The sequence below is a fragment of the Zalophus californianus genome, chromosome 1, assembly GCF_009762305.2.
Source record: "Zalophus californianus isolate mZalCal1 chromosome 1, mZalCal1.pri.v2, whole genome shotgun sequence".
Classification (NCBI taxonomy): Eukaryota; Metazoa; Chordata; class Mammalia; order Carnivora; family Otariidae; genus Zalophus; species Zalophus californianus.
In genome coordinates this window covers 11,109,016-11,121,131 of record NC_045595.1, presented here as the reverse complement: position 1 = coordinate 11,121,131, position 12,116 = coordinate 11,109,016, and the positions used below count along the sequence as shown (strand labels likewise).

General features: G+C 40.3%; 1 protein-coding gene across 1 annotated transcript; it reads right to left on the bottom strand.

The window, feature by feature from the left end:
* Window positions 1–6,742: 6,742 nt before the first annotated feature.
* On the bottom strand, window positions 6,743–7,576 carry LOC118356802 (olfactory receptor-like protein OLF4). Its single transcript, XM_035726579.1, has 2 exons — window positions 7,229–7,576; window positions 6,743–6,943 (listed from the first exon to the last, which is right to left on the bottom strand). Exons 1-2 carry the CDS (start codon window positions 7,574–7,576, stop codon window positions 6,743–6,745), a joined length of 549 nt encoding a protein of 182 aa, XP_035582472.1.
* Window positions 7,577–12,116: the final 4,540 nt, after the last annotated feature.

Sequence of the window (12,116 nt, the reverse complement as noted above, 5' to 3'; positions counted from 1 at the left end):
TTTTTTCAAACAACTTCTTATCTTATGAATTCCTTTTATAAAATCTTTTATATTTTCATCTTTACAGTCATCTTCCATCCCTTCATTGTATCAACCCTTATTTTGTACATATATAAGTCTTTCTTCCTTGAAAATTTTAGGAAGCACTTTCTTCTAACAGACCAAAAAACACCCAAAATCTAGTGTGTGGCACTGATCTATGCACTAGCCTGATCATATATGATCATATTCTGTTTTTTTTTTTTTGTTTTATTCTGCTTTTGTTTGCTTTTATCTTTTTCTTTTTCTTTTTTCTTCTCTTTCTTTTTTTTTTTTCTTTCCCTTTATTTTCCCCCGGTTTCAGGTCTTTTCTGATTTGTTTAGAATATATTTGCTGGGGACGTTGTTAACCTGTTAGCATTTTGTTCTCATTCATCCATTCTCCTCTGGACAAAAAGAGAGACGAAAAAAATCAGCTCAACAAAAAGAACAAGAGGTACTACCGTCTGCCAGGGACCTACTCAATATAGACATTAGTACAATGTCAGACCTAGAGTTCAGAATCATGATTTTAAAGATACTAGCTGGCTTGAAAAAAGCATGGAAATTATTAGAGAAACCCTTCCTGGAGAAATAAAAGAACTAAAATCTAACCAAGTCGAAATCAAAAAGGCTATTAATAAGGTGCAATCAAAATTGGGAGCACTAACTGCTAGGATAAATGAGGCAGAAGAGAGAATTAGCGATATAGAAGACCAAATGATGGAAAATAAAGAAGCTGAGAAAAAGAGAGATAAACAACGACTGGATCACGAGGGCAGAATTCAAGAGATGAGCGATACCGTAAGACAAAACAACATTAGAATAATTGGGATCCCAGAAGAAGAAGAAAGAGAGAGAGGAGCAGAAGGTATATTGGAGCAAATTATAGCAGAGAACTTCCCTAATGTGGGGAAGGAAACAGGCATCAAAATCCAGGAGGCACAGAGAACCCCTCTCAAAATCAGTAAAAATAGGTCAACACCCCGACATCTAATAGTAAAACTTATGAGTCTCAGAGACAAAGAGAAAATGTTGAAAGCAGCTCAGGAGAAGAGCTATGTAACCTATAATGGTAGAAACATTAGATTGGCAACAGACTTATCCACAGAGACCTGGCAGGCCAGAAAGGACTGGCATGATATCTTCAGAGCACTAAATGAGAAAAAACAAAATCATGAATGAAAGAGGAGAGATCACAAACAACACCAAAGAAATACAAACAATTATAAGAACATATTATGAGCAACTCTAAGACAGCAAATTACATAACCTGGAAGAAATGGATGCATTCCTAGAGATGTAACAACTACCAAAACTGAACCAGGAAGAAATAGAAAACCTGAACAGACCTATAACCACTAACGAAATTGAAGCAGTCATCAAATATCTCCCAACAAACAAAAGCCCAGGGCCAAATGGCATCCCAGGGGAATTCTACCAAACATTTAAAGAAGAATTAATACCTATTTTCCTGAAACTTTTCCAAAAAAATAGAAATGGAATGAAGACTTCCAAATTCATTTTATGAGGCCACCATTACCTTGATCCCCAAACCAGACAAAGACCCCATCAAAAAGGAGAATTACAGACCAATATCCTTGATGAACATGGATGCAAAAATTTCTCACCAAAATACTAGCCAATAGGATCCAACAGTACCTTAAAAGGATTATTCACCATGACCAAGTGGGATTTATCCCTGGGCTGCAAGGCTGGTTCAACATCTGCAAATCAATCAACGTGATACAATACATTAACAAAAGAAAGAACAAGAATCATATGATCCTCTCAATAAATGCAGAAAAAGCATTTGACAAAGTACAGCATCCCTTCTTGATCAAACTCTTCAGAGTATAGGGATAGAGGGTACATACCTCAATATCATAAAAGCCGTCTATGAAAAACCTACAGAGCATATCATTCTCAATGCAGAAAAGCTGAGAGCTTTCCCCATAAGTTTAGGAACGTGGCAGGGATGTCCACTGTCACCACTGCTATTCAACATAGTATTAGAAGTCCTAGCCACAGCAATCAGACCACAAAAAGAAATCAAAGGCATCCAAATTGGCAAAAAGGAAGTCAAACTCTCACTCTTTAAGATGATATGATACTTTATCTGGAAAACCCAAAAGACTGCACCCCCAAACTGCTAGAACTCATACAGGAATTCAGTAAAGTGACAGGATATAAAATCAATGCACAGAAATCAGTGGCATTCCTATACACCAACAACAAGACAGAAGAGAGACAAATTAAGGAGTCGATCCCATTTACAATTGCACCCAAAACCATAAGATACCTAGGAATAAATCTAACCAAAGAAGCAAAGGATCTGTACTCAGCAAACTATAAAACACTCATGATAGAAATTGAGGAAGACACAAAGAAATGGAAAAACGTTCCATGCTCATGGACTGGAAGAACAAACATTGTGAAGATGTCAATGCTACCTAGAACAATCTACACATTCAATAAAAATCCCCATCAAAATACCATCCACTTTTTTCAAAGAGATGGAACAAATAATCCTAAAATTTGTATGCAATCAGAAGAGACCCTGAATAGCCAGAGGAATGTTGAAAAAGAAAGGCAAAGCTGGCGGCATTACAATTCCGGACTTCTGGCTCTATTACAAGGCTGTCATCATCAAGACAGTATGGTACTGGCACAAAAACAGACACATAGATCAATGGAACAGAATCGAGAGCCCAGAAATGGACCCTCAACTCTATGGTCAACTTATCTTTGACAAAGCAGGAAAGAATGTCCAATGGCAAAAAGACAGTCTCTTCAACAAATGGTGTTGGGAAAATTGGACAGCCACATGCAGAAGAATGAAACTGGACCATTTCCTTACACCACACACAAAAATAGACTCCAAATGGTTGAACGACCTAAACGTGAGACAGGAGTCCATTAAAATCCTAAAGTAGAACACAGGCAGCAAACTCTTCGACCTCAGCTGCAGCAACTTCTTCCTAGAAACATCGCCAAAGGCAAGGGAAGAAAGGGCAAAAATGAACTATTGAGACTTCATCAAGATAAAAACTTTTGCACAGCAAAAGAAATAGTCAACAAAATCAAAAAACAACCAACAGAATGGGAGAAAATATTTGCAAATGACATACCAGATAAAGGACTAGTATCCAAAATCTATAAAGAACTTATCCAACTCAACACCCAAAGAACAAATAATCCAATCAAGAAGTGGGCAGAAGACATGAACAGACATTTTTCCAAGGAAGACATCCAAATGGCCAACAGGCACATGAAAAAGTGCTCAATATCGCTTGGCATCAGGGAAATCCAAATCAAAAGCTCCATGAGATACCACCTCACACCCGTCAGAATGGCTAAAATTAACAAGTCAGGAAACGACAGATGTTGGTGGGAATGCGGAGAAAGGGGAACCCTCCTACACTGTTGGTGGGAATGCAAGCTGGTGCAACCACTCTGGAAAACAGTATGGAGGTTCCTCCAAAAGCTGAAAATAGAGCTACCATTCGATCCAGCAATTGCACTACTGGGTATTTACCACAAAGATACAAATGTAGGGATCCGAAGGGGTACGTGCACCCCAATGTTTATAGCAGCAATGTTCACAATAACCAAACTGGAAAGAGCCAAGATGTCCATTGTCAGACGAATGGATAAAGAAGAAGTGGTATATATACACAATGGAATATTATGCAGTCATCAAAAGGAATGAGATCTTGCCATTTGCAATGATGTGGATGGAACTGGATGGTGTTATGCTGAGTGAAATAATTCAATCAGAGAAAGACATGTATCCTATGACCTCGCTGACATGAGGAATTCTTAATCTCAGGATACAAACTGAGGGTTGCTGGAGGGTGGGCGTGTAATGGATGGGGTGGCTGGGTGATAGACATTGGGGAGGGTATGTGCTACAGTGAGCGCTGTGAATTGTGCAAGACTGTTGAATCACAGATCTGTACCTCTGAAACAAATAATGCGATATATGTTAAGGATTAAAAAAAAGAAGAAGAAGATAGCAGGGGGGGAAAAATGAAGGGGAGTAAGTCGGAGGGGGAGACGAACCATGAGAGACGATGGACTCTGGAAAACAAACTGAGGGTTCTAGAGGGGAGGAGGGTGGTGTGATGGGTTAGCCTGGTGATGAGTATTAAAGAGGGCACATACTGCGGGGAGCATTGGGTGTCATGCACAAACAATGAATCATGGAACACTACATCGAAAACTAATGATGTAATGTACGGTGATTAACAGAACAATAAAAAGTTAAAGAAAGAAAAAAAGAACTGATACATGATAGACAATTCATGATAGACCATAGTTGTAACAGATAAATTGAAAGGTCTAGTGAGCAAGGATCTGAGAGAGAAGGTGTACAGAATTGAAGACACAACGTTTAGTTAGAATTTTCATAGAGGAACAGCTAGACATGATTATGATTAATATTCATTGTTTTCCTATGAAGCAAATAATGACTGACCTGATAATAGCATTAAGGAGAACTTCTGTGATCCCCCTATTTAAGTCATAGGTTTACTGTCTTTATGCATATTGCTTTCTAGAAAATTCGAATTCATGGTCCCCTACAAGCAAGCTCTCTCCACAGTGACACCTATGGTTCATGTGCTTTAATATGCTTTCATTACAAGAGGACATGAATTCGGCTATCTAAAGCAATCTACTGAAATTTCATAAAGTAATCTGTGTAAAATTCACCAATGTCCTTTAAACTATGAGGATGCACAGATTAGGAAATGTAGGTATAAACACTTGTCCCTGTGAACGGTCGGTTCTGGGGTTTCCAAAATGACTATGGTACCTGGATTGATTACCTGTGGGGTCAAATCTGAACAACTTTCTTACAAATAAAAAACAAATAACCCCCCCCAAAAAAGTACACTTATTATGATGAACACTGAGTAGAAACAGGAAGATAATTCAGGGAGAAAACATTCCAGACACTAAGCTATCTTTCAGGTCAATGAATAAATCCCCTCATTTGTGGACAACAGTACTCCACGCTTCCACAAATACATGCACAGCATGAACTCTGATGTAAAAAGAAAAAAGAAAAAAAATCAGAAAAAAAGGAATATTTTGTGTAGTAACAAAATTAATGTTTTTAAATTTTGCTTCATCATATTTATGGTCATCCTGACACTAAGAAAATATCAGGTCTATCTGTTTATTCAAATTTGTCTTTCCATGTAGACTCCACTGGGAGTGATATATTTCTAATCAGTGTTTGCCAGGGACTATGGTGGGCACTCTGGACACCTAGCTGAATAACAGAGTAAAATCAGGAGACCAGTTAGGAAACACAGGAGCATGTTTATGGAGTAACTGCCTGACATTAAGCTTTTTGATTTTAATGTAAGTACCTGACATGAAGCTATTGACCCTGAGGCATCCATCTCAAAGACCATCAAGTTGAGTAAACACATTGTCAGGTGCTGGACACAATTACCAGATTAAACACTCAGGCTGCCCCAGCCATTAAGTACCTCCTCAGAAAGCTTTGGGTAACCTCCATACTGACACATGAGGGACTCTGCTTTCCCTTCAACACCCAATTTCTACACATATAAAATTGTCCTATAAAGTATGAATCCACAAATCACTAAACACTCTGGCCATGGACCCTAGTAAAGGCTGATCCCATAGCACCACTTGCTCTCTCTCCCTCTCAATGCCTTCTCTCCTTCTGAGACCTCCCCAAATGGTCTTTGGGATCCTATGGGCCCTCCAGGATCTGTGAGGAATAAACCTGGTTTTGTTAGAGTTCCCTGATGGGCATTGCTTAGGTGTGTCTTGCAATCACAGTAAGAACCCAAGGGCAGGTGCAGCCACAGCAGAACCTCTGGTCAGGGAAACATCTGTGGGAATGTCCACAAGTACAGGGGTGCAGGGGAGTGCCCAAGCTTTCCTAGCCTGAACATCCCTGTCAGTAGCCTGAGACTTAAAGGAAACAGTATTAGTGTCCATATTATCGGAAGAGGAGTGAGGGTAGTGATTTTAAAAAGACTGACAGGGGCGCCTGGGTGGCTCAGTCGGTTAAGCGGCTGCCTTCGGCTCAGGTCATGATCCCAGGGTCCTGGGATCGAGCCCCATGTCCGGCTCCCTGCTCGGCGGAGAGCCTGCTTCTCCCTCTCCCTCTGCCTGCCACTCTGCCTGCTTGTGCTGTCTCTCTCTCTGTCGAATAAATAAATAAAAAATCTTTAAAAAAAATAAAAAAAAATAAAAAGACTGACAGACCCAAGGTTTGTGTTTTCATTTACAATACATTTGTGTGAAAGGCTCAGAGCCAAATATAGTTTCTTCCATATGAAGAATAGCTCATGCTTAGTCTTTTGGGGAATCTAGAGAGAATTTATGTGGCATGATATAAATCATTTGAAATGAAATTATTTTTAAGAAATCCAACATGTCCCATGTAAGATACAGAAATTTCCAGGCATTTGTGATCCAAGATTGGGGAAAACATTACGAATCTATGAAAATGGACAAGGGCGAGGCTGTCTGTATATCAGACAGAGCAGAAGCTTAATATAACAAATTACTTAAATGTATGGGGAAGTTGAATTCAAACAAATGGAAATTCCAGAAAATATATAGAAGGAGCAAGTTCTACTTCCACAGTGTGATCTAAGAATGGCAGATCCTGGCTCTCAGGTTATGAGCCCTGCAGTCATAGACCCTTCTTCAGCCCCAGAACGATGGGCCCTTACGTCACTGGAATCCCAACAATTCTTTTCAAAGTCCTCTTTATGTCTCTGTTCCTCAGGCTGTAGATGAAGGGGTTCAGCATGGGCGTCACCACCGTGTACATCACCGAGGCTACTGCACCTGAGTGGGAGCTCTGGGGAGCAGCAGAGCTTAGGTACACTCCTAGGATTGTACAGTAAAATAAGGAGACAACGGAGAGGTGAGATGCACAGGTGGAAAATGCTTTATACTTGCCCTGAGCTGATGAGATCCCAACTATGGATGAAACTATCTTAGAATAAGAGTAAATAATACCAGCAAGGGGACTACCACCCAGCAGGACAGTTGCAAAATACATCACTATATCATTAAGAAAGCTGTCGGAACAGGCAAATCGGAGCACCTGATTAATTTCACAGAAAAAGTGGGAAATATCCACCTGTCTACAGAAGGACAGCCACAATACCATCAAGCTTTCTAACAAGGAATGCAGGGCACTCATCATCCAGGACACCAGAACCAACAGTCCACAGAAACATGGGTTCATGATAACTGTGTAGTGCAAGGGGTGACAGATGGCCACAAAGCGGTCATAGGCCATTACAGCCAGGAGAAAATCATCCATTCCAGCAAAGAGTAGGAAAAAGTATATCTGAGTGATGCAGCCATCATAAGTTATGACTTTACTCTGAGTCTGGATGTTCTGAAGCATCTTGGGGTTGGTGGTGGAGGTGAAAGAAATGTCTACAGAGGACAGGTTGGCGAGGAAGAAGTACATAGGGGTGTGGAGGTGGGAGTCTGAGCTGATGGCCAGGGTGATGAGTAGGTTTCCAAACACAGTGATCAGGTACATGGAGAGGAAAAGCCCAAATAGGAGGGGCTGCAGTTCTGGTTCTTCTGATAATCCCAGAAGAAGAAACTCTGGAATTTGTGTGTCACTGCCTGGTTTCATGTAATGGTGGTGACTAAAAGGAAAGAAAAAAACACCATAATCATTTTCAAGCAAATGGGCTTCTTTCACTTATTTGTTACCTTTTATTTTTTCATTTTTATTTTATTTTATTTTTATTTTATTATGTTATATTAGTCACCATATAATACATCATTAGTGTTTGATGTGGTGATCCGCGATTCATTGTTTTCATTTAACACCCAATGCTCCATGCAGTACGTGCCCTCCTTAATACCCATCACCGGGGAAACCCATTCCCCTGCCCCTCTCCCCTCTAAAACCCTGTTTGTTTCTCAGAGTCCATAGTCTCCCATGGTTCATCTCTTCCTCCGATTCCCCCCCTTCATTTTTCCCTTCCTTCTCCTAATGTCCTCCATGCTATTCCGTATGTTCCACAAATAAGTGAAACCATATGATAATTGACTTCCTCTGCTTGCCTTATTTCACTTAGCATAATCTCCTCCAGTCCCATCCATGTTGATGCAAAAGTTGGGTATTCATCCTTTCTGATGGTTAAGTAATATTCCATTGTATGTATGGACCACATCTTCTTTATCCATTCATCTGTTGAAGGGCATCTCGGCTCTTTCCACAGTTTGGCTATTGCGGACATTGCTGCTATGAACATTGGGGTGCATATGGCCGTTCTTTGCACTACATCTTTGTCTTTGGGGTAAATACCCAGGAGTGCAATTGCTGGGTCATACGGTAGCTCTATTTTTAGTTTTTTGAGGCACCTCCACACTGTTTTCCAAAGTGGCTGTACCAACTTGCATTGCCACCAACAGTGTAAGAGGGTTCCCCTTTCTCCACAACCTCTCCAACATTTGTTGTTTCTTGCCCTGTCCCTTTTTGCCATTCTAACTGGTGTAAGGTGCTATCTCAATGTGGTTTTGATTTGAATTTCCCTGATGGCTAATGATGATGAACATTTTTTCATGTGTCTGTTGGACATTTGTATGTCTTCTTTGCAGAAGTGTCTGTTCATGTCTTCTGCTTATTTACTGACTTGATTATGTGTTTTTTGGGTGTTGAGTTTGAGAAGTTCTTTATAGATCTTGGATACCAGCCCTTTATCTGTAGTGTCATTTGCAAATATCTTCTCCCATTCTGTGGGTTGTCTCTTTGTTTTGTTGACTGTTTCCTTTGCTGTGCAGAAGCTTTTTATCTAGATGAAGTCCCAAAAGTTCATTTTTGCTTTTGTTTCACTAGACTTTGGAGATGTATCTTGAAAGAAGTTGCTGCAGCCGATGTCAAAGAGGTTACTGCCTATGTTCTCCTCTAGGATTTTGATGGATTCCTGTCTCACATGGAGGTCTTTCATCCATTTTGAGTTTATCTTTGTGTATGGTGTTAAGGAATGGTTAAGTTTCAGTCTTCTGCATATGGCTGTCCAATTTTCCCAGCACCAATAATTGAAGAGACTGTCTTTTTTCTTTTTTTTTGTCTAAAGATTTTTATTTATTTGACAGAGAGAAACACAGCGAGAGAGGGAACACAAGCAGAGGGAGTAGGAGAGGGAGAAGGAGGCTCCCCACTGAGCAGGGAGCCCGATGAGAGGCTTGATCCCAGGACCCCGAGATCATGACCTGACCCGAAGGCAGACGCTTAACGACTGAGCCACCCAGGTGCCCCTAGACTGTCTTTTTTCTATTGCATATTTTTTCCTGCTTTGTCGAAGATTATTTGACCATAGAGTTGAGGGTCCATATCTGGGCTCTCTATTCTGCTTCATTGGTCTATACGTCTGTTTTTGTGCCAGTAGCATGCTGTCTTGATGATCACTGTTTTGATATAGCTTGAAATCGGGCAACGTGATGCCCCCAGCTTTGTTTTTCTTTTGCAACATTTCCTTGGTGATTCAGGGTTTTTTCTGATTCCATACAAATTTTAGGATTGTTTGTTCCAGCATTTTGAAAAATGTCATTGGAATTTCGATTGGGATGGCATTGAAGGTATAGATTGCTCTGGGTGACATAGACATTTTAACAATGTTTGTTCCCCAGGATGCAAGGGTGGCTCAACATTCGCAAATCAATCAATGTGATAGAACACATTAATAAGAGGAGAGAGAAGAACCATATGGTCCTCTCAATTGATACAGAAAAAGCATTTGACAAAATACAACATCCTTTCCTGAGTACAACTCTTCAGAGTGTAGGGATAGAGGAAACATTCCTCAAGTTCATGAAATCCATCTATGAAAAGCCCACAGCAAATATCATCCTCAATGGGGAAAAGCTGAGAGCCTTTCCCTTAAGATCAGGAATACGTCAAGGATGCCCACTCTCGCCACTATTGTTCAACATCGTACTAGAAGTCCTAGCAACAGCAATCAGATGACAAAAAGAAATAAAAGGTATTCAAGTTGGCAAGGAAGATGTCAAACTCTCCCTTTTCGCAGACTACATGATACTTTACGTGGAAAACCCAAAAGACTCCACCCCAAATTACTAGAACTCATACAGCAATTCAGTAATGTGACAGGATACAAAAATCAATGCACAGACATTTTTCTATGTGCAAAGGGAATAAACCTGCAATTTACAACAGAAAATATACAATGTATGACAATAGAAGGGAATTTTTAAATCTGAAATAATAAAAGAGTTTTCTGAATGATTTTAAAGGCAAAGCTTTTGGAATCAGAAAACCAGGTTTTGAATGTCAGATCTACCACATATAAGCTGTTTGATCTTAGGAGAGACAACCAATCCATTCCAAATGTGAATATCCTTACTCAAATAGTGGGGACAGCGGTACCCATCCTCCTAGGGTGGCAGACAGCATTAGTCAGCATATGTAAAAAGCTTACAATATAGTTCCTTCCTGTGACTAAGTGAGTGATTATAACCAGTGAAAAGATTTGGCTGAGTTTTTCTTCTACCTCACAAATCTCTCCATCATTTTCACGCCTTCTATAATGAAGTATTACAAAGTAAAGATAGTTCGCATACCACTATTTGCATATTAAATACAATTTTTATTTGTTTCAGATCTGTGATTCAACAGTGTTACACAATTCACAGCGCTCACCGTAGCACATATCTTCCCCAATGTCTATCACCCAGCCACCCCCATCCCTCCCACCCCCGACCACTCCAGCAACCCTCAGTTTGTTCCTGAGATTAAGAATTCCTCATATCAGTGAGGTCATATGATACATGTCTTTCTCTGATTGACTTATTTCGCTCAGCATAACACCCTCCAGTTCCATCCACGTCGTTGCAAATGGCAAGATCTCATTCCTTTTGATGGCTGCATAATATTCCATTGTGTATATATACCACCTCTTCTTTATCCATTCATCTGTCGATGGACATCTTGGCTCTTTCCACAGTTTGGCTATCGTGGACATTGCTGCTATAAACATTGGGGTGCACGTACCCCTTCGGGTCCCTACATTTGTATCTTTGTGGTAAGTACCCAGTATTGCAATTGCTGGATCAAATGGTAGCTCTAATTTCAACTGTTTGAGGAATCCCCATACTGTTTTCCAGAGGGGTTACACCAGCTTGCATTCCCACCAACAGTGTAGGAGGGTTCCCCTTTCTCCACATCCCCGCCAACATCTGTCGTTCCCTGACTTGTTAATTTTAGCCATTCTGACGGGTGTGAGGTGGTATCTCATTGAGGTTTTGATTTGGATTTCCCTGATGCCGAGCGATGTTGAGCACTTTTTCATGTGCCTGTTGGCCATTTGGATGTCTTCTTTGGAAAAATGTCTGTTCATGTCTTCTGCCCATTTCTTGATTGGATTATTTGTTCTTTGGGTGTTGAGTTGGATAAGTTCTTTATAGATTTTGGATACTAGCCCTTTATCTGATATGTCATTTGCAAATATTTTCTCCCAATCTGTCGGTTGTCTTTTGGTTTTGTTGACTGTTTCTTTTGCTGTGCAAAAGCTTTTTATCTTGATGAAATCCCAATAGTTCATTTTTGCCCTGGCTTCCCGTGCCTTTGGTGATGTTTCTAGGAAGAAGTTGCTGCGGCTGAGGTCGAAGAGGTTGCTACCTGTGTTCTCCTTTAGGATTTGGATGGACTCCTGTCTCATGTTTAGGTCTTTCAACCATTTGGAGTCTATTTTTGTGTGTGGTGTAAGGAAATGGTCCAGTTTCATTCTTCTGCATGTGGCTGTCCAATTTTCCCAACACCATTTGTTGAAGAGACTGTCTTTTTGCCATTGGACATTCTTTCCTGCTTTGTCAAAGATGAGTTGACCATAGAGTTGAGGGTCCATTTCTGGGCTCTCGATTCTGTTCCATTGATCTATGTGTCTGTTTTTGTGCCAGTACCATACTGTCTTGATGATGACAGCTTTGTAGTAGAGCTGAAGTCCAGAATTGTGATGCCGCCAGCTTTGCTTTTCTTTTTCAAGATTCCTCTGGCTATTTGGGGTCTCTTCTGGTTCCATACAAATTTTAGGATTATTTGTTCCATT